We start from the raw sequence: 23,885 nt of genomic DNA, 5'->3' as shown, positions 1-23,885 counted from the left end.
TCTGTTGAGGGAAAATTTTTGTATAATTTTTCTTTCTGCAGAGAATCTGATTTATATATTTTATAGGGTTGAAAATGTCTCCCCATTGCTGACTGCAATGGTATTATTTATGCACAATAAACTAAGAATTTTTATGGTTTTTTCCTAAATTTATTTCATTTCATTTTCAAAAATCAATAAATCCTAACAGAAAAGCTTGTAACTTATTTAGTAAGTGCTAATAATAGCATTTATTTATTTAATTAAGTGCAAATACATTTATTCTGCCTAAAAATACATCAGTAAAGAGCATTTCCGTAAATTATTTATAGCTTAAATAAATACTTGGAAACATAAAATCAAATCGAAAATAAATACCCCAACTATCACAAGAAATAAACAAATAAACAAAGTTTTAAAAACCTCTAACTGAAAGGAATCAAAAGTAAAAACCATCGTGTTACCTCCTCCATATGTAGAACACGCCCGTTCAGTGCCACGCCCACTAGGCCATGTCCTCGGGGCGTTGCTGAATGGAGAGCGGAAGTACAGTAAGCGAAATAGTCGTAGGAACATGTGTCTGCGTTCGCAAGAAAACTTTGTACACAAGTGAGGCGGCGGCGGCGAGTCAGCGCGCATGCATTAAAAATCCACGCTTCCGGCAGGAGTTTACCCCACAAAAGCAACAGTCCACCCAATATCCCATGCCCAAAAAAAAAAAAAAAGAAATACTCCCTGCATTCAGGGCTTCAATAAAAAGATAGACAAACGCACACACACAGTCACAAAATAAGGGGAAGAGCTAAATCTGGGGAATGGCAAATGCATTTGGAGTGTTTGCGGCAAATGCCAAAATGAAATACATATTACTTAGCAACAAAAAGGAATAAAAACAGCAGTCTCAACTATTTGATACTCTATAAAATTAGAATAAAAATATCCCTGGATCCTTTTAAATTGTTATGATTTGTAAACATAAAGACTCTCTGAGTTACCTAAATAGTAACAACAATTCCTTTAAAAAATATATATAAATTGATAACATTTTTCTGTTTATTTGCCTTGCATAACACATCAATTTTAATACAAATATTCATGCTTTATATTATTTTTTCCTGCTTGACAAAATTGTTTTACCCGCAAGCTCTAAAAGTAATGGGTATAAAAGCAAAAAGGAAGCAAAGTTGTATTTTGTTTTGCTGAGTTGCATTTTTTGTTGTCAGAGAAAAAAAAGGAATATATATATATATATATATATCATGACCGATTTAGCTAAGGGAGGCTTCATTTTTTTTCCCTTGGACTATTTTATTTTTTGTTTAAAAATTTAATATTGCTGCAGGCATTTTTCGTGTTCTGTCGGTTGCGACAGCCTTTCCCTGCGGGGCTTTCGGAGATGTTTTGTAATCCGCTTTTACAATAATGAAAGACTGAATGAAATGCAAAAAAAAATAAAAAACTCATTGGAAAACTCAGTGTGTGTGCTTTGCTAAAATTGTACAAAATTTATTTGATGCAAATCTATCAATTTGAATTATGCATGAACGGATAGATGGATGATTTCGACTTTACCCAAAGCGCACTTTTACATTTTCAGTTAACACAACTTTTTTAAAGCTGATCAAAGTTTTTCCCCAACCTCTCCTCCCGCCTTGATCCCTTTATTGTTCTATGTAGTAAGTAGGTAGTTGTAATAGGGCCAGAAACAATAAATCTTGTGCAGCGAATCAATAAAACTTGCTAATTTTCCGCTCCAATTAGCAGAGTGTACACTATGCTCGCTCTCAACAAATCTCGGCAACGGCAACGGCAAATGGCGAGGGATAAAAGAAATAAGTTTGCACAATGGCGAAACTACTTGCAGAAGAGCAGAAAATAGAGGAAAATGAAAAAAAAAAACTTTCTCCTTGTTGTTTTCTTTCTTTTTCTGCATTTCTCCAAAAGGCAGTATATATTTCTTTTCTCCTGAAGAAAAATAAACAAAAACATTGAGTGGTAATAGGACAATATTAAGTAGAGAGCCACTTCACTCAATTAAAATATGGTTTAAACATTTACTTAATGGAATATTTTTAATGTACATAATATGATTTATATTGTCTGCCATTAATGGCCAAAATGTTTGTGCCAAATGTGTTTTGGGTTTTGTTTTATAGTCATGAAATAAATGTATGCAAATATTGGAAAAATAATTTGAAATCATTTATCAAAACCTTTTTTTAATGCTGCTTTACAAATTAATTTAAAATCTAAACCAAAAAAACTTGTACATATTCATTGAAAAATATTATATGTCCCATAAACAATTCCCAAACCATTTACCTCGAGCTGCCTTCGGGCTGCAGCTTATAAACAAGATTGCAAATTTAATTTAAAGATCAATCGCAATTCTGTTGAACAAGTAGAACAATATTTATCCAGCCAAGATACCGCTTGTGTGCTGCATGCAGCAGTGCAAGTTGCAACCATTTGGTGGCCCACCACCAAGGGCAGCAGCAGCAGCAACTTTATAGCTGATTTGTAGCATGCAGCAAGCAATAATTCAATGTTCTATGAAAGGAGCGGGTCGAGAGGGAGACAAAAGCTGGGATATATTCCAACACCTTCGACAATGTCGCTGTCAATGGGGCGGGGCAGTCAGCAGGCGGTGGCATCAGGCGCCGGCTGCCTGCAACGGCAACGGCAATCTGTCTGGCCTGCCAATCTGCCCCCTGCCCTGCCCTTTAGTCTGTCTGCTAGGCGGCTCCGCATCTTTCCCCCAATTCCGCATGAAGTCGGAGGGTTTATGGAAGCAAGGAGCTGGAGGAGGTAGAGTCACTGCCACATGCGTCCTCCTTGAGTGCCACAACAGCAATCGGTTGCACCTTTGAAGCGTGTCCGTGTTGTGCTGCTGTTGCTGCTGCTGCTGCACCACCAACGGCGTCAACAAAAACAAATTTGCATAGTCGGGCTCGGTGCAGGAAGTTAGAGATGGTTAGTGAGGGATATTCATGTAGGCGATATTTTTAATCATTTAATTTGGTAAAAATTTAAAATTAATTAAGTGAAAAAGATAAAAAGTAATTGTAAGCAGCTTGCTGTTTAGTAGGATCAAGTGTTCTGCCAAGAAACCTCTACAGTATTTAGTTTACTGACAGTTTTACAGTTTTTTATATAACTGAATATTTAGTAATTTATAAAAATATTTAAAATAAGTGGGTCTTGTTTGAAAAAATGTGATACTCCAATATTTGAATACAGAAGTTTCCTAAAGAATTTCTGTGATAGTTAAGACTGTTTAGAAATTAACTGAAAAGAATTGTTCTTAAGTAACTTAATTACAACTCATCAGGTGTTCCATCTCTAGGAAATGCATATGCAATGCTCTTACCCTATTTGTAACCAGATGGAAGTGCTGCCTCTCCCTCCCAGGATGCTTCTCTGTTGCATTTTTGGTGTTTACTCTTGTTTTTTTTTCTTTCATGCTTTCGCCTGGCAACACTGCAATTTAGAGTGCAACCCCTGCCCTGATGGTGAATCCAACCCCCATTTTTTCGGTTGTCGACTGTGAAAAGTTCCTTCAACTTCACCTTGCATTGCATTTGCGTTTTGTCATTGCCATTATAATTGATAGCAATATAATTTTGTTCCTTTGCCTTTCCACCAATTCCAAGGGTCGGTCTCTTGGTCGCGCGCTGTCTGGGCTCTGCGATCTGCGCCAGAGTGTCGCCCTCCTGGATTTTATGCAAATTTTTCGTGCAAATTGCTTTTAATGCATTTTGAATGCAATTTGTGTTTTGTATGCTGGAATTGGAGAGTGGCGCACACAAAAACTCGTAATTGAAACTGAAAGATTTTAATTTAATTTGAGTTTCTGTTTCTCTTATCGCAGTCTGACTCTGTTATTGTGTTTGCCTTTCCAAAAGGGGGGTGGTAGGGCTCTCTCCGTCCGTACTCTGTATTTCCGTATTTTGTATTCCGAATTCCCAGTTCCCAGCTCTCCCAGTTTCAAGTTCTGTGTATATTTTTAGCTCCGTGTTTGCCAGCATCATCCAGCAACATCCATGCGGGATGTTACTTCCTTCTGCCTGTCTGCATCTGGCTGCCTGCCTGCATTCATTGAATTGATTTAGATAAAATCGCCGTGTACCGTGCTTTGTCGTGTGTGCATATACATATATATTTATATATATACATTTCTATATATATATGTATATATTTTTGTTGATTGCGTAACGCCCTGACGTATGCCGAATGCAACTTCATTATGGCGCCCGAAAAGCGGCACCAATTGGCGGCATGTAAATGGTGCGCCGCCTCATAATAGATACATTTGAGGTGTTCAACGTCACCTCCTCCCTCATCCCCTGGAGACTTTGAGGTTGACATCAAATGAGCTTGTAAGTGAGAAGAGGGCCGGGAGACCGAGATTTATGCGATGCACTCCACATAAGCCACATAAATCTCAATGTGGCGCTGCAAATTGGAAGGCCCTGGGGGGAATCACACGGTGTATGTGTGATAAGACTTTAATGAGATTTAGGGGGGAACTTTATTGACTCTGCTCATCAAGGATTTATTTATTTTAATGTTTTTAAATGATGTAGAAAACATTTTTTCGTTTATTAAAACAACACAAAAGAAAATATCTTAATATTTGTGTAAGGTATTTATGGGTTAAAAGGGAGCTCATATTAAATGGTTTTATCTTTATAAAAGTTGAAAGGATTTCAAGAATGTTTAATAGATTAATGTTTAAAATTTTGTAGGGAATGATTTTGTAGAGGATTATTTTGTGGGTTATTTCTTGATGTTCGTAGGAAAGCTCTTACAGCATTTATAAGCTTGAAATTGGCCCATATAGTTAATAGTTACTTAGTTTATATTTCAACATTTTTACGTTTATTTATGAACTATTTTTAAATAAATGCATCTTTTACATACAAAAACTGAACCCCTGGCAGTACTTTTAAATTAGTTTCCCTGATTAATGCGATTTATCTTATCTACTTAAACTTTTCACTAATGCCATCAAGTTCTTAATCCGATTTAGGATCCCTGACCCTTGTTGCTTACTTGGGAGAGATGGAAACTTTATCCGCGAGCGCTGAACAATAAGCAATTAAATTAAATCCACACTTCTTTGTGTATACTGTAAGAGATTTCCATAAAAACTCGTGGGCAAAAATGCTTTTAATGAAATGAGCATTAAGTTTATTGAGCGAACGAGCTAACTTACCTGACCGGGAGTTATGTTTAACTTTTGCTGGGGAAATCAAAAACTTTTACTCTAACAATGAATCAGGAACCTGAACGCTGAAAAGGGCAACAGAGAGCCTGCTGCGTGACCACGACCACACAAGCACACAAAAGAAGGATTTTATTTAGGCATAAACGTAATTTTTTAATCTCTCTTGGGCAACCACTCGAACCCACATAAGTGGGAATATCGGGTAAGGGAGAGTGGGAGTGGGAGTGGGAGTGGGGCCGACCTTTTATAACCTTCAAATGAGCAGGCAGTTTTGGGGCCCATATTCTCCAGCCAAATAACAATTTAATTATGAACATACTCAGGCTCTGCCTCTGGTCCCTCTCTCCCTCTATCCCAATCTCTTTCTACCAAATCCAAGGACAAATTATAGCCATAAAGCCAGCGTCGCCAGCAGCGCCGGCCTCCTTTTGCCTGTGGGATAGGCTAAGAGCTCATTAATGTCACATTCATGGCAACTCCGGAAAGAGCATAAAACGAGCAAAAATTCTATCAGAGTATCCCCCAGACTGGGACCTGGCTGAAACCCAGGCCGAAACTCCATTTAAATTGAGTGCACACAACAAATTGTTGGGTATGTGTGTGGCCGTTTTGTGGGCCTGTAAGGCAATTAACGTGAGTTCCCTCCCTCTTCAAGCTGCAGTAAAATAATCAAAATTAGCCAAAATCGCCACTGCCGTTTTGGGCCTTTTTTGGGATGAAATTTATTCGGCAGGATTTTGTGTGATAAAAGTCTTGTATATAAAATATACTGTTGAGGGAATAAGTAATGTAGTTAATAAGAGGATGCTACAAAAAATAGTGCTTAATTGTTAGAGATATTACAAGCATTTAATTCTAAAAAACAGGTTAGTTTTTTGCTTAGCAACAATAATAAACTTACAAGAAGTCTCTCTCTGATATTACTTAATTGTTATCAGTGAAAAAATATCCTCTCTCGTTCGCTACAGAGTGGTAGAGAGCAAGAGCAAGAGAACATAAACTGCTCTCCCAGTTGAATCGGCTCTCCCGGCAACCGGTATTTTGCGGTCGCCGAGTAAAACAAAACCCCCTCTTAGAAACCCTGTTATTATTATTATAATAATTTAATTATTTTCTTCGTAACATAGGAAAAACACCACAACTCAAAACAATGAAAGTTCACCAAGTAACAGACTTTGCCTTTGAAGTCCTGATCGTTCTTCACTTCCTTAGAGCTTCGACCTGCTGTGGCTGGTTCTCTGTTTACCCCGTCGCTCTAATTAAATTTGATATGCATATTGCCGGGGCATTTGAAGTGGCCAGACACGAGGTCGAGAAAGCTTGTGGTTGTCGGCGGGGGCCCGCCTCTATATATGGGTAATAAATTTGATTAGTAGGATTTACGGGCTCTCGGGTCGACGCCAAACGCTTTTCTTGCTGCAGTAAATTTTATGCTAAACAGCAGTTGAAAAATGGGTGGAAAGGCAGGGTTTGTCAGGGGTTTTCTCTGTGCTTTCCTATTATGGTTTACTGTTCTGTGTCTTTAACGTTGAACGAGTTGTTACAATAAATTGTTTATTGCATACTCTTGGGGCTTTCCTTAGACATATTTACTCTACACATTTTGCGAAACATTAAAGTAAAAGTACAAGGTATCCCCAAGCAAAAATAAAGACTCCCTTTGAGCAAGGGCTTACAGTTGCCAAAGGACTGCCAAAAAGTATGCAGCACATGAGCGGCGACCCCATCATTAACATCATTATCGGTGGGGGTCCATAGTAGCGACGAACCGCAACAGAAAACCAGAAGAAAAATCACCAAAAATGATGCCAAGGCCCAGGGGCCGATATTATGCGATAAAGCCAGAACACACACACACACCCACACACACCCATAGAACGTGAAGTGAAGTTGAGATGGCCAGGCAATGTCCCTTTTTATCCCACTGTGTGACGCTGCCTTTTTGCGGCTTTCAGCCGCACAGCATGCTGCCATTTTGCTGACTGCCGAAAACTCAAAATGAAATGCAGTCAACGCCCTCACTTCCGACAATCCCGCACAACCGCATTTCCTCCTATTTTGCACTAAGAAAAAAAAACTATGGTTAAGAGATACAACTTCCTAGAAAAGAAATATAGTTTCTGAAAATAAGAGAAAGAACTAATGCGATTTATAAAGAATTTTTAAGTAGTATGAACTATATAACACTTTTCTTAGTACTTTAAAATTGTTTAATACAAATGTTTATCATAATAAATGTTTGTAAATATTAAAATATTTCATTCATAACTATATTATTATTATTAAATACACGTTTTTTTGATTTATTATTATAAAATTATATTTACTATAAACTAAGTAAGCCCTTATCTTATATTAAAAATCAAATAATATGAAATCAAATCAACTAATGGAAATTAAAAATTTTATTTTAAACCTTAATAAAATTTTTAAAATTATTTATTATATTGTGATAATTTTTTTAATGGATTTATCCTTATTTTAAATAATAAAACTCGCATTTTTATAGCCGTGTCTGTCGGCTCTTCAGTTAAATTATGCGCATTGGGCTTCCTTGGGGTTCTGAAATTATTTCACTCTCTAGCTCATGTCGGCTGACGTAGATTCACCGCCCCATCACAGCTTCGTTCCCTTTGTGACTCTGTTTGCAGGCAAAAATGAAAAGAGATTTTTTTATAACGTTTGCATGCCAAAGACGAGGCTTAAAAAAAAGGTCTAAAAACGACAGAAAGTGCATTTTGATGATTGGCGTGCTGGTGGGACATAAATCTACATTTCCAATTGCAGCCTCAATCAATTGAGGCGAATATTTAAATGGCCTGTGCACAAAGGCCTTTTGAAATTTATTCCTAATAATAAACGGAAATTTTAGGTGAACGCTATTTTTCAACGAATATTTTAGTTGGTCGAAAAATTCCCCAAAAATAACTAAATATACGAAGTGGGAAAATAATCATAATAAAAAGTTGATTTTAAAAGGAAAAATAAATATGATTGGAGCTAATTTTATGGATTGAAAAAAAGCTAAGAGCTTTGTGTTAATATTAATATATTTTTTTTATTTTTTCATTGCAGGTAAGCCTCTACTATGAAGTTATGACTGACCCCATATTTTAATTAAGTAAGTTTGTATGTTTTTCCTTAAAAACTCACTTGGTTTTGTGCATATTTCTATAATTATGTTTGTTTTTTTCAGGGCGCATATAAAACTTATAATTGGAAATTATGACAAATATCTCATGTTTTTTCTGCTTTTAATGCAACTGATTTAATAACAATGAACCTACACTTAGTATATATTTTATAACCAGCTGGAAAGTAAACAAATTGGGATTTATGTGAGCCTTAATAAGACTTATTTCGATGCTCGAATTATCTGAACACAATCAAATTACAATTTTCGCTGGCGAACGAAATTAAACCATGTCATTAACATATTCGCAGAGTTTTAAATGAGAATATCGCATTAATTATTATCAATTTTCAAAGTGTATGTACTGGCAGAGTGAGAAAATAAACGAAAATTTTAAAAATTCAGCTCTTGGAAAATGCTAATAAATCAATGCAAAATGCCATAAGCGAAAAAGAGGGGCAAAATTAAAATCATTGGACGTCGGTGGCGGCATTAACATAACAGTTATGTGCATATTAAGTGTACATTATGTTCCTTAATCCAGACAATAAAGCAGCCACAGCAAATAAATGAGAATTTTACAACAAATCAATGGACTGCAACCAACCGTTTTGGGCCTTGAATATGGAATACATATGGCCAGGCATTAATGAAATGAAATGTTAATGCCCCACCGACAGATGTTCAATGGAGATTGCCATATTCGTGCAATCGGAATTAGGTCAGAGATTAAATCCGAAATATGCCGTATAGATTAGTGTGGGAATTTTATTTTCAAATAGGTAATTATTGATAAGGCAACACGCCCATGTGCTATTTCCATCAAATATTCCAAAATTGTTCATCCAGTTGTGAGGTTTCCATCTTATTTTCCGCCATGGACATTGCACACGCGACAGTCGCCATTGATGATGACATTGCCAGGATTGAGGGGAGTGGCTATTTGAATAGATTAAATTGATTGTTAACTTGCAATCACTGATATTATATTGATTATAAATATATATATTTACCGCTAGCCAGAGCCAGGAGGCCGAGCAGGAAGGCAACCGAGAGGAATTTCATCTTTGTATTAGCTGAACAGAAGCGAGAACTGAACTGATGCCTCAGCCAGAGTCATCCCGCCGCTTATATAGCTCAGAGATCAGTCGATGTTATCAGCGATGTGTTTTTGCTTTCGGGGCAAAACCGCATTATTGATTTTTACGTTTGGCATTACCCTACGCTGTTTTGTGAAAATCCCATCACCACCGGCACCGGTCTCCCGGGTCTATATCTCTCGGTCCCTCGCGATTTCAGGTTCAATTAACTGCAGTTAATTGCACTTGAACACGGCTGCATGCGTCTGGTGTCTCTTCTGGAGAAATTTAGAACTCGTTTGCTAAGCGCGTTTGATTGACAAGCGTTCCAGGCAATCGTAAAATCCAATACCTCGCATTTGGTTGGATATCAAGAAATACGTCATAGCTCGTGCTCAGTGCTAGGGAACAGGTTTTTTTTATTCTTACGATGGTTCTTTAGCTCGAATTGAATTTGTATTTGTCTGTAGATTTTTATTATGTGTCTCTTGGAAATATAAATATTCTAATGTTGGAAGTTGATAAGGCTTAAAAAGCGATTATTATGCATTTTTAAGCTGGTATTTAAATTAATATTAATAGACTGTAGAGTTAAGAGTTTGAATTTAATTTTAAATTATTGATAGGCCTTTACTTATGCCAAATAATATTGAAATTTGGTTGCAGTTTAGATGTTTTTATCTTATTTAATTTAATTTAAGTCGAGAAAAAAGGAAAGAAAGCTAAAGATGTTAATGAGATACCAGTTTAATCCAGGCAAAAAGAACAAGTCACGTATTTGTTTAAATTATTTTGAATGAGTTTGATTTGATTTGAGCTTTTCTTGTTTATTTTTCATGTATTTGTATGAATTGATGTATTCAAATGACAAAATTTAGCCTGTTAATTGTAAATAGAGCAAATTTCGGAGTTTTAAGATATCGGTAAACATATTTAAAACAAGAACGAAAGCTAACTTTGGCCAGCCAAAGTTTGTATACCCTTGCAGGTAACAATTAAAATATATCATAACTAAGCCAAAAATGCATTAATTTCCATTCGGAAAGCAGTTTTGTGTTAGTTTTTATTCATTAAAAATAACTGCATACCAAATTTAAAATTTTAAGAAATCAAAATTTTTGGCCATTTTTGCTAATTTCAATGATGTAACCCCTTATCAAATTTCGCAAAAATGGCCAAGAAATCGATTTCTTCCGGACATGTCTAGAAAGATTCGCATGTTAATGCTGATCAAGAATATATATGGTTTATGGGGTCGGAAATGATTCCTTGACTTAGAAAAATATTATTTTTATACCCTTGCAGGGTATTATAATTTCAGTCAGAAGTTTGCAACGCAGTGAAGGAGACGTTTCCGACCCTATAAAGTATACATATTCTTGATCAGCATCAAAGGATAAAATGAACATTTATTTTACTAATAAAATTAACACTTTTAACACAAATTAAATAAGTAATTTATTCCACAGATAATATTTTCATTTATCCTATAGTAAAAATTTTCTCACTGAACTTATTACTCGTACTTTTCGTGATTTTTATACCCTTGCAGGGTATTATAATTTCTATCAGAAGTTTGCAACGGAGTGAAGGAGACGTTTCCGACCCTATATCCTTGATCAGCATCAACAGGGGAATCTTTCTAGATATGTCAGGAAGAAATCGATTTTTTGGCCATTTTTTCAAAATTTTATAAGGGGTTACATCATTAAAATTTTTGATTTTGACAAAAAATTGAATTTTCAAAATTTTTAAATGAAGAATGCGTATTTATTAACTATAGAAAATCTTGCACAGAACAGTTTTCCGATTTAAAATTAATGCTCTTTTGGCCGAGTTATGATATTTTTAATTTAAAAAAAAAATCAAGAAGTTTTTTAATATAAAAAATCCGATTTTATAATACAAAATAATATTTTTCTAAGTCAAGGAATCATTTCCGACCCCATAAACCATATATATTCTTGATCAGCATTAACAGGCGCATCTTTCTGGCCAAGTCCGGAAGAAAACAATTTTTGATTAATTTTTTCAAAATTTTATAAAATTCGCAAAATTTGATAAAATTTTCAATTTCTAACTAAGTATGCAGATTTGTTAACCTTATAAAAACTAACATAACTCCGCTTTCCGAATGCAAATTACGGCATTTTTGACAGAGTTATGCCTTTTTTAGTTTTTAATTTTCTGTTTTTCTCATTTCTAATGTAATTTTTAACATCATTTTCTGAATTTTTAAATTTTTTTCTAAATTTTTAAAAATTTTCCTGAATTCTTAAAATTTTTTCTAATATTTTAACTTTTTTTTTAGATTTTTAAAATTTTTTTAGAATTAAAAAAAATTTTTTTAATATTTTAACTGCCAAATTTGAATTTGAATTAAACTGCCAAATTTGAATTTGAATTTAACGACAGGTGCCCAGGTGCAGTTGTAAAATAACACCTAAATTTGGATTCAAACGGTTTGAGTCTCCGCTTACTTGCGCCGACTGTTAAATGGTTCGAAACTTGGACTTTTTATAACAGTTTATACCAGTTTTCAGTTGCTTGCTGCTTGAAAGCGGCCAATTTGAATGAAAAATTTTGCTACTTGCATCAGTGATGCTCACTTCCATCAGAGATGCTCACTTCCATCAGTGATGCTCACTTCCATCAGTGATGCTCACTTCCATCAGTGATGCTCACTTCCATCAGAGATGCTCACTTCCATCAGTGATGCTCACTTCCATCAGTGATGCTCACTTCCATCAGTGATGCTCACTTCCATCAGTGATGCTCACTTCCATCAGTGATGCTCACTTCCATCAGTGATGCTCACTTCCATCAGTGATGCTCACTTCCATCAGTGATGCTCACTTCCATCAGTGATGCTCACTTCCATCAGTGATGCTCACTTCCATCAGTGATGCTCACTTCCACCAGTGATGCTCACTTCCATCAGTGATGCTCATCACTGGCAGCTAGTGAGATGCAATTTTCTACCAATAATGCAAAAAAATAGCTAGATGAGCATCACTGATGCACATGCGCATCACTGCCATTAAGCCCGATTTTATTGCCCTCCAATATTGAAATATAGCCAGATGAGCATCACTGATGCAGATGAGCATCACTCATGCAAGTGAGCAAAAATTTCCATCCAATTTGGCCGTTGCCCAAACTGGGGTAACAGGCGAACAGAAATCAGCAGCAAGCAACTGAAAACTGGTATAAACTGTTATAAAAACTTTTGGGCAAAAATAATAATTGGTATAAACTGTTATATTTCATTTTATGCATTTATACCTATTTGTTGACGACAACAACAGCTTGATGGCAACAACAACCTTTTTACAACAACATCCCTACAGCAGCCAATCCAAATTTCCGAACATTTCCATGCAAATTGCCCGTTTCCCAAATTGGGGTAACAGGCGAACAGAAATCAGCAGCAAGCAACTGAAAACTGGTATAAACTGTTATAAAAAGTCCAAGTTTCGAACCATTTAACAGTCGGCGCAAGTAAGCGGAGACTCAAACCTTTTGAATCCAAATTTAGGCGTTATTTTACAACTGCACCTGGGCACACTGAAACTGATCGTCGTTAAATTCAAATTCAAATTTGGCAGTTTAATTCAAATTCAAATTTGGCAGTTAAAATATTAAAAAAAATTTTTTAATTCTAAAAAAATTTTAAAAATCTAAAAAAAAAGTTTAAATATTAGAAAAAAATTTTAAGAATTCAGGAAAATTTTTAAAAATTTAGAAAAAAATTTAAAAATTCAGAAAATGATGTTAAAAATTACATTAGAAATGAGAAAAACAGAAAATTAAAAACTAAAAAAGGCATAACTCTGTCAAAAATGCCGTAATTTGCATTCGGAAAGCGGAGTTATGTTAGTTTTTATAAGGTTAACAAATCTGCATATTTAGTTAGAAATTGAAAATTTTATCAAATTTTGCGAATTTTAATGATGTAACCCCTTATAAAATTTTGAAAAAATTGATCAAAAATTGTTTTCTTCCGGACTTGGCCAGAAAGATGCGCCTGTTAATGCTGATCAAGAATATATATGGTTTATGGGGTCGGAAATGACTCAATGCTTCAATGCGTAATGAGCGTCGGACTGGAAATAAAATACCCTGCAAGGGTATAAAAATTATAGCTTCGTTGTTTTTCAACGTATGTTTATCTACTCTCAGATATAAGCTTTTTTTTATTATTCTAGAATTTTGGTATAAATTTTATAAAAATCGGACAACTATATCATATAGCTGCCATAGAAGCGATCAGTAAATGTATAAAATATGTGAAGCTGGGAATGTAAAACTGAAACTGTCAAACTGTAAACATAATAAGTATAGGTAAAATTTAATGAAACTCTGTTTTGTGAGTGTTTTCAGCATTTAAATCTATAATCTAAACGTCGAATCCAATCTGCAAGGGTATACAAACTTCGGCGTGCCGAAGTTAGCTTCCTTTCTTGTTTGTATTATAATATCGGATTTTTTATATTTAAAAACTTGTTGATTATTTTTTTAATTAAAAATATCATAACTCGGCCAAAAGAGCATTAATTTTAAATCGGAAAACTGTTCTGTGCAAGATTTTCTATAGTTAATAAATCTGCATTCTTCATTTAAAAATTTTGAAAATTCAATTTTTTGTCAAAATCAAAAATTTTAATGATGTAACCCCTTATAAAATTTTGCAAAAATGGCAAAAAAATCGATTTCTTCCTGACATATCTAGAAAGATTTCCCTGTTGATGCTGATCAAGAATATATATACTTTATAGGGTCGGAAACGTCTCCTTCACTGCGTTGCAAACTTCTGACTGAAATTATAATACCCTGCAAGGGTATAAAGATCTGTCGTATATTTTTTCTTTGTAGTTTCGTTGGCCTGTTACACTATTATTTACTTAATTAAATTATTAACAGATCTTCTGAGCAGGGCCGTCAACATCAACTAAATATATATTTTTCTTATTTTGAACTTTAAATTGTTTGTTTCTTTTCATTTTAAAACGTTTATTCTCTGATTTAATTCACTTGCATTTTATTTTGTGCACACAATATACAAACATGATTAATGCTTTGGCTGAAGTTTATTTTCACTTTATAAATATTACAATATTTGTGAAAAACATTTAAAATGATTTAGCATAGGTTATGTTTTGTTTATGAATTGAAGATTGCATTTAATTTCATTATCCTTTAAAATAGTCGTCTAGTAGGTCTTCGCGTATTGACAAATATTAGGGATTTGGATTATATTGATTTGGTTTAGGATATTTCCGTATTCCTTTTGGGACACACTTTTGGTTTTTTGCTGTAAAACACAGTTAATCTTATAATATATATATTAAAAAATATTTAAATCACTATAATCACCATGTAAATTCACCAACTACCAAGACTGCCATCAAAAGAACGAAAACGAATTTCAAGAGCTTCATTTTGAAGGATGTGAACTTATTGGATTGCCGACCAAAGTGGAACTGAGCCCTCTAAGAAGGAATATTACTAATATATAGGATTCCGTAAGATGGTTTTATCGCATATTTGCTGTGGAGAAACATGGGTCTTTGGGCACAGTTTTTCTTATCGCATGATGACGGAAATAAGTGCAGGGAATTGTTTTGCTGATACCTTTGGGACGCGTGGCTACGTATTTACATTTATTTTTTTTTGTATTTATAAAGAGAAACAACTTTTCCAACCTATGCGTCAATTATATTTTCTTATCCGAGTTTATTAAAGTCCCAAGAGTCCCCTTTAAATATTTAATAACAACTTCATTGACGCCAATTTAGTGGTTTTAATTTCCTCTTTGTATTTCTTTATATTCCTAAGAGAAATTTATACATTTAAGTTTCGGAATAACTCACTATTTTGGGTATTCCCAAATTTTAGGAAGTAATGAGTTATATATATAATATTTTATGGAATTTTCTCAATAAAGAAAACTTGCCTTTTGTTTGTAAATTGAGAACATAAAAATTCTCTATTTAGTTTTTTACTTTTGGTATACCATTTTTTTCCCTTCTGTCTTCGAGGAAAAACTGGCGAAAATCAATTGAAAAGAAGAAAAGAGTCAATCAAAATGGTTTGCAAGTTGGAAGTGAAACTTCGCTGCCCCAAAATGCAGTGTGCAAGGGGAACCAAAATTGCATTACCAACTTGAAAATCAACTAAGGGGGAGGAACACTTCTCCATGTAAATATATGTATATATATATTAGAATTTGTTTTGGTTTTTGTATGTTCTTCGACTTCTGTTTGAAGTGTGACAGTCATGGGGGAGCCCTGCTGCGAAATTTCTATGCATTTTCTCCGTTTTGTACTGGCGGTCCTAGAGTTAATCTTCTTAATTTATTGCCTCTCCCCCTTATTTATTTTATTTTCCTATTTATTAAATAAAAGAAATTTGTAAATCAACACTTTTAATTGTTCTTTTCAGGTCACGTTTTCATGTTCTATTGTCTAATTTTTGTCTAATTAAAGTGTTTTAAGGATTGAAAAATAATCAAACTATTTCCAAAGACTACTCTAATTTTTACTAAGCCTAAAAGGAAAAATAATAATATAATATAATGGTTCTTGAATTCTTAGAAGTATAATAAACAATATAAAAAAAGTAATATGTCAGGTTGTTATTGTAGAAAAGTCATACCATACTTTCAGGCTAAAGTTCTAAATTTATTTGTTCATTTCTGATTATTAAAGTGCGGTCTACGAGTCTCTACGTCTTTTATCTTTAATATTTTCGAGCCAATTCAATTGGAAATCTCAGAGTTGTGTGTCAATATTTATCCCAGACAATGCTGCCAACTTCTGTGAGTTCACTATTTAGTCCATTAGCTCAAGTCTATTAAATTCGAGAGAGAAGAGTAATCGTGGCTTATGATTCACCTTTAATGACAGGGAAATCACATTTCATTTCAAAAATGTAGCCAGAAATGATAAATGCTTCCATCAAATTGATAATGCCATCCTATATACATGCCTAAGGGTATATATAGAGGGGGGGAAAGAGGCATGTACACGTGGCAGTTGGAGCTGTTTAATCAAATTACGAACAGGACGACAGTCTCAGACAATAAAGTTAATTAATTTACCGTGCCAGGGACTTTGACTTGGTCCTCGGTACGGTTCTGGCAGGCATTCTGACAGATGCATTGGCCGAGGACGAAGTCCTGTCAGGTCCATTGTGAGGTATGTATGTAGGTGCGTTGTGCAGTAAATTAAATTTAATGGAAAATGTTTGAACTGCTCTCCGGCAGTGTGACGTTTGCAATTTCTGGCTCAGGCTCATTTTCGTAGTCTTGAGGAGCAAGCCAGGTATGCAAATCACGAACGAAATTCGATTATAAAATATTAATCTATTAATTTGTATTCCACCCACTCAATTGACGCCAATCGTTGTCGTTCATAAATCAAAGCGAAACCTGTTAATTTTAGTTTTGAGAGGAGGGACGGATTACTCAAACATTTACTCGACACTTCACAATGTATAATCGAAGGCACAGCCAGGCAGGGCTTCAGGTTCGCTTGTCAATTCTCGTGCCGCAATTTATGCTAATTTAGTTATAACCTTTCTTGAAGCCACACACACAAACACACATTCCTGAATGACTGGCAACAATCCATTAGTGGGTTACTAACGGTACCCGGCCGCCATTTTGTGTAACAACTGCAAATCAATGGCCTGACATGTGAAAAATGGCAGCCATTTTGGGTGCTGCCTCTGGCTTCCATTGTTGTATGTCTATTATAATATTGCCTTATTATTTTATGCATGCAACTGGGCCCCACACACACACACACACACGAACCGAGCTTGTGATTGTGTCTGCATTTTCGTAATCAAGCTCATGATAAATCGTTGGCACAAAATTTATTGAGTTTTCGCATGACATTACCGAAGCGACAGCAGCTGCAGCCTGAAACACAAAAACTCTATAATAAGAATAATGCTAGAGAAGTGTCTATCCTATTTTATCTGGGGTTTTTGCCACATAAATGGGTTCTTTTGAAATGTGGAATTGAGGAAGTATTTACAGAAAAACACTTTTTGGAGTCTAACATTTTCCAAATTTATCTGATAAGATATTTCTTCTCATTTATTTGCAAAAAAAGTTGAACCCAACATAATTTAGTACAACAAAAGTTCATTAATTTGGACTTCTTGCTAAATTTTCTACTTCTTTCAATGTTAGCACATTAAATTTCAAATAGATTTAGTGCCCTAAAAACTGCCTCCTAAAATATACCAAGAAGACACACATTTTGCAATCAGCTGAAGCAGAGGCAAGGTTTAAAGTTCATTTTATAAAATGCAAATCGAAGCAATTATTCCTTGTTACCAACCTCTGGGAACAAAAGATAAAAATCAATTTTCAACTTCGAATGTAAATTGGCGAATTGAATTTTCTTTGCGCATGCCGTGCATATGTGTCTGTAAATTATCCGAATACTATAGTATTTTTGGGAATTTTCTCGAGCTGTGCGTGCAATGAAACGAATGGTGGCAGCAGCATCCTTATCGTGTTTGTCCAGCTGCTGCAGCAGCAATTGCTTTGAACAAAAAACGAGCCGAGAATGTCTTTGTGAAAATTCTTCACTACCGGAATATATCCAAAATGGATAAAAATTTTACCTATATATATAAATGTAGTTGATGATGGAATGGCCAAAAGTTATGAGAAGAAATCGCCTGCTGCAGCTTGGATTTTGTGCTATTTATTTGCCGTCTTCCCCTTGAAAATGATTGATGACCAAATTGATTTTTATTAAATGGCATTTTCCCACTTTTCGTTTTCTAATTGAGACAACAAAATGTATATACTAAATATATAGGCAACTTGTGAAATATTCAAATTATTTTGCTTCTAACTTTGACGAGGCCTAGGCATTTATTTTATGTTTTCTCTGGCAGTTATTAAAAAGTATAACACAACTTAGCACTTTTTTATTTCTCTAAGCTGTAAATTTATGCCAAGAAGATTTGAATATGTGCATAATTGATTTGCACAAATTTCTAAGATATTTAAAATTTGATTGCATGACAGGGGCTATTATTATTCTTATTAAAGAGAAATGTACGCTTAAGAGAGCATATCTTAATGTAAAATATTTAGTAATTAAACATTATAATTATACCCCCATTAAGTTTCATGTGTTTTACTTTTTATATATATTTCCCAAATCTCCGAGCAACAGAAATTCTGTAGGAAAGCTAGTCTGGCACTCAAAAACTATCATAAACATACTTGAAACATAACGACAGATGGACACAAGAGTGAAAAATCCTTCTAGCCATGTCCTCAATAAAGGCGAAATTATGAGTGAATTTCCTAACTTATATGGGTTATTAAGCTGCCTCCCCTCCGCAAGTCTAAATTATTTGGGAAATACTCGTTTTGGTAGACAAAACCGGACTCAAAAAGCGAATGACAAATGTGCCGACCGAGTGAAGTGGTCCGGTCTGGGCTGATCTAGTTTCTGGTTCTGTGGTCAATGTGCATGAGCATGAGCCAGAATGAAAACTATTAGCCGGACATGCTGGCTGGACATCATTGTGCAGTTGTTAGGTGACTCACTGGCAGGAAGCAGAGTGCTTCATGTCCATCTGCTGGCAGAGAACAAGTTTTTTGGCTTTGCCACAACCCCATGACCCCGGTTCAACATCGTCGAGCAACTCCTCTTTCAGAGGAGGGAAAAAACCAGCCCTATCCGGAGGCTGTTGACCATGTTCGTGTCGCTAATGCCCCGCTGATGCTGAACATTGGTTACAAGGGACTTTAGAGAAACTATAATAGTTATTACAGGACAACGGAGGTAGTAGTAGCAAAAGGTTTGTTTTAGAATGTCCAGTTAACATTTATCCAAAGGATAAAATGAACATTTATTTTACTAATAAAATTAAGACTTTTAACACAAATTAAATAAGTAATTTATTCCACAGATAAAATTATCATTTATCCTATAGAAAAAATGTTCTCACTGAAATTATTACTCGTACTTTTCGTGATCATTTTGTATCACTTTAATGATGACGATAATTTTGATTGCTCGTTAACTTATGCTAAAGGTTAACCAGGTGCCACCTTAACAGGACATTGAGAAACCGGCACTTTAAGTAATTTTCCCCTTTATTTTCATTTTTGCCACCTAATCAGTTTTTCGATTTCACAAAGCTTGGCATACTTTGGATGGCAATCCAAATGGGTTGTGAGAGAGAAAAGCTGCTGGGCAAATGGGCCATAAATTTGAATTAAGTGCTGGTCTTTATTTGCTGCTGATTTACCATAGCTAATGTTATTGCCTGTGGCCATAACCTTTTTTATGACCTTCACTTGATGATATGCAGTTACATAAGCGCTCGTGAGATTTTTTATCAGGTTTAACATTACATTTATTTACTGCAGAAGCAGTGGAAACTACAATGTTGTTTCTACATTTTGGAGCATTACTTTAGGTTAAAATTTCGTGATTGCCTGTCATCAGTTTGCCATTTTTATGCTTATTTGTACTTCCCACACACACAGAAAAACACACAACTACAAACCAAAATGGCGACGAAAAATATCCAAATAAAGGCCACACAAAAAACGGTAAAGAAAAGCCGCCAACAAAAAGGCAAATAAAAATATTTGTTAGCCTTATTAAAATTCCATGCAAATTCGTTTATGGCGACTGCAGTGGGCGTAATCCTCCTGCCCAGCCAGGACAATGTGTGTATGTGTGTGTGTGTGTGTTGGTTGTGTGGCAACAATTGTTTCGACTGGGACGAAATAAGTGAAAACCTAACGAAAAGTTATTTCATATGCGCCAGACAAAACAGTCGAGCAACAACCCCACCAAAAAAAAAAAATAAAAGGAAAGACCCCAGGACCAGTCGATGTGAGCCAAGGACTCTGGTGCTGGTGTGCGCCAGGCCAGGATATGGTGGGGACGCGCGCGTGTTAAGCATATTTAGTTCATTTATTTCAAATTAGATTCTTTTTCGGAGCGACAACAAAGAAAGTGCCACCGGGCATGGAGACGAGAAGAGCGAACGGAAGCTCGCGCCAAGGACGAGTGTCAGCATTGATAAGAAGGACAACAGACACTGCCGCTGGTGAGATGGCTGCTCATTTCGGGGGATTTTGCATACATTTTCAAATTATGCAGCATTTATTTTTCCTCCTTTTCTGCACATTTGTTAAGAATCCTATTACGCAGCATATATACAGTATAATTTTTTCCATTTGCTGATTAAAATGGCCATGACGGGGATGTTTTCACTGTACTTGTTGATGAGTGTGTGTGTGCGCGCACGTTTGTGGGTTAACAAAAAAAAAAAAAAAGGGTTCAAATAACAATAACTGAAAGTGCGCTTAAATTTTGTGAAATTGTTTGATGTGCGTTTGGGTTACCATTTTTTTTTTGCCCGGTTTGTTTGGGCATGTTTGAATGGTTCATTAAGTTGGCTGTTTGTGCACGGGGGCGTGGCTGATGTGCTTCGGCTGGGATTGTGGGATTAGGCAAGGAAATAAATAAATTATTTAAAGCGCTTATTTGGGCTCTGAACCGGTCAAATGGTTCCATGAACTCTGGCCCAGGGCTTATTACATATTTCGATATACATATTGGTGTTTGTGAATAAAAAAAAAAACAGGATTTAAGCCTTTAAATTTAAAATGAAGTCTTTTAAATCTATGAATGTTTTAATTTTTAATATAAAAGTAATAATATATATAATTAAAGCCATAAAATATTATTAAATGTTTGCTTAAACTTCAATAAAATGTATTGTGATCCCCTTATGAATCCTTCAAGCAGCTTTTAAAATTTTATTAATTTTGTATTCTGCACATTAATTTAATTTAGTTTGAGGCACCTGCAAAACCTGCAACATTCTTGTGGCATGCAAACTATATATTTGTATCTACATATATGTATCTGGAGGTTGCAATATAGCTTTTAGCTTTGCGTTTTTTGCCGAACGTATATTTCGGAACCTTGTTTTTCAGTTTATTTTTATTTTTTCCATCATTGCCGCTAGATGGGCACCTCAGGGAGGACTCTGCAGTACAGCAGCAGCAGCGGCAGCATGTGTTGTGCATGCTAAATTGTTTTCTTTTTGTTGCTAAATTTTTTTTAAGAATTCATTTTTTTTCTGGCCTTCTCTCAGCCGGCTACTTGGCCAGGGACCTGGCCATTTTGTTTTCTTTTTCTTCGTTTTTTTTTTTCTGCGCTCTGTTGACCTTTTATGAAATCAGCCAAAAGTCGTTGAACGCTGCTTCCCCTCTGCTGCTGCTGGCCTTTTTTTTCCCGTGCCCTGCTGCTTTTTGGGGCTGAGGCAGCTGTCAAATATTAGTTCTTGTTAGTGGAAGGACGACCAGGCTTGGGTGGGGCTCGAGTCTTGTGTGTACATGTTGTGACCAACATTGTTGGTCAACACACTCGAAAGGGGCGAAAGGGGGGGAGTGGCTTTTTGCCCACTGCCACTTGTTATAATTGTGTTTGCGTTTTTCATTCGTTTTCTTCTTTCTTCTATTTCAGTACGAGGTACTCATAGAGTTTAGGGGTATATGGAGTTTTGAGAAAATATTTGTAACATCAACAGGAGAGTCTATCTAGGCTTCGGTTTCTTATCTAAAAAGAAGTACAACACATTTTTCACTTCGTAAAACCAAACTGCACAAGTCTAGATATATAAACGATTAATTTATCGATATTTTATGCTTAATTTGATAAGGTTGAGGTTAGATATTTACTTTGATAAATCTATAGATACAACCGTTTTCTAAGAACCCCTGGTCTTGATTAATGGGCATATCATAGTCTCTCAACGGGATTTTCTCTTGTTTTTCCCTTGTTGCTGCAGTTTCCCCTTGCTTTGTCTCAAGTCCCTTCACATCTTGCTGGCTGGCAATGTCATAAAATTTTTGCTTGTTCAGCAACATTCTTCTTTTGCTTACACAACTGCTCTTTGCTCTCGCATTCGCCGCCTGAGTCTATATCCTCGGATTTTTCCCAGGACATCCACTTGACCATTCAGTTTTGCGGTACTTACATTGCTCAGCTCACTTTCTTAGATTGAACCAAAGGGAAGAGATTGGAATTTGAGAAGAAGGAATTGTAAAGTGACCGCAGTTAGACATGTGTTCAAGTTTTACGAATAACTTTGAAGAATTATAATTTCCATGGAAGTTTATCCTAAAAATCAAAATATCCTTAATAATCTTTTTAAACAAATCCTCTCCTACCACCACAAAGAAATGGGCCTAAAACTAATTCCAATTTATTTCCGTATCTAATATATAATCCTATTAAATTGCAACATGTGCTAGAAAACAAAGTGTTTCAGCTTTAACAACCCTTTTATATTATGCGTCGGTCGTGTCTATGTCTTACCCACCTCCACCTATGTTTCTAGCCCTCAGACAGGCCATTAAATAAATTAAAAATGAGGGTAAAAATTGGCCAGCCAGCCAACCACATTGATTTCAGGTTGCCTTCCAATGTGAGAGCGCAGCTATCAAGCAGTGTCCAATGGTCAGAGAAACTTGACTTTCACCTTGCTTTGGGGTTAGGTTCAAGGCAAGGACAGGAAAAGGCCACAAAAGCGAATAGGAAAACGCCCCTCGAACTCAGTCGGACATTTGACTATGCAAATCCTGCACCTGCACCTCCCATCACTAGTTGGATGTTTCATTTTAAAAAAGGATTGAGGACGTGGTGGAAAAACCGGGTGATTCTAGTTGGGGTTACGCCCTGGCCAATCCATCAAGTTGGATGGCGGCGGGGTGGATGTGGGTGAAGTAGACCGAAAGGCAACGGATGGCCAAACCCCGAATGCATTAGCCATAACTCTCATTATGTGGCGTCCAATTTGAGCTTGGGTCATAGCTCCAAAACCCGTCGACCCATTCAATCACGCCATCGCGCCCCTTCTGGAATTTCCACCTCTCTAGCTGTGCGCTGGTGCTGCTTGTGCTGCTTTTCCCAACAAATTGCAAATACGTAGTTGGATTTTCAATGTGAAAAATACGCAAAAAGCCAGTAATCAACCACATTTTGGGCATTGAGTTAGAGATGTGACTGGTTCTCGTGGGAGAGATGCTTTCACAGAGTGCAGTTGGAAAAACTCTCTCGTTCGCCACTAAGGGGAACTGAGGTTGCTGTTTGGCTTGTAGTACATTGCACACAAAGCGTGAAAGGGAAAAGAGCCAAATTGGGCGAATCTTACAAATCTCCTATTGAAAAGAATTAAAACCTTTTTCCATTATGAACACACACCCATGGTTGCATCACTGTGCCATCTTCAACTGCTGCATTTTAATTTCTCTTAGCCCTTCCCCGTATATGTAGGTTTGGAGCCACTGTGCCATTGGGGTGATGGTGTAACAAATTATATGGACTGCAGCGAAATGGATAAGTGAACTGGGACTTGGAGTGAAACTCTGGGAACTGGAAACTGGTAACTGAGA

The 23,885-nt window shown here is 35.8% G+C and overlaps 2 protein-coding genes across 2 annotated transcripts in view; one reads left to right on the top strand and one right to left on the bottom strand.

Annotated features, from left to right (window-relative positions):
* Positions 1–23,885, top strand: part of LOC108074788 (semaphorin-1A) — a 133,448-nt gene that overhangs the window by 44,622 nt on the left and 64,941 nt on the right. The window lies entirely within an intron of this gene.
* Positions 9,086–9,485, bottom strand: LOC108074791 (bomanin Short 3-like). The gene is made up of 2 exons (XM_017166969.2): positions 9,356–9,485; positions 9,086–9,281 (listed from the first exon to the last, which is right to left on the bottom strand). Exons 1-2 carry the CDS (start codon positions 9,405–9,407, stop codon positions 9,208–9,210), a joined length of 126 nt encoding a protein of 41 aa, XP_017022458.1. The 5' UTR covers positions 9,408–9,485; the 3' UTR covers positions 9,086–9,207.

This window comes from Drosophila kikkawai, chromosome 2L (assembly GCF_030179895.1).
Source record: "Drosophila kikkawai strain 14028-0561.14 chromosome 2L, DkikHiC1v2, whole genome shotgun sequence".
Lineage (NCBI taxonomy): Eukaryota > Metazoa > Arthropoda > Insecta > Diptera > Drosophilidae > Drosophila > Drosophila kikkawai.
This window is presented reverse-complemented; position numbering and strand designations above follow the sequence as displayed.

Excerpts from the sequence above, each read along its gene's own strand:
- LOC108074791 (XM_017166969.2), bottom strand. The coding sequence starts at position 9,407 with ATGAAATTCCTCTCGGTTGCCTTCCTGCTCGGCCTCCTGGCTCTGGCT. Across the intron at positions 9,282-9,355 it reads CCTCCTGGCTCTGGCTAGCG|CCACTCCCCTCAATCCTGGC; the intron begins GTAAATATATAT and ends CTATTCAAATAG.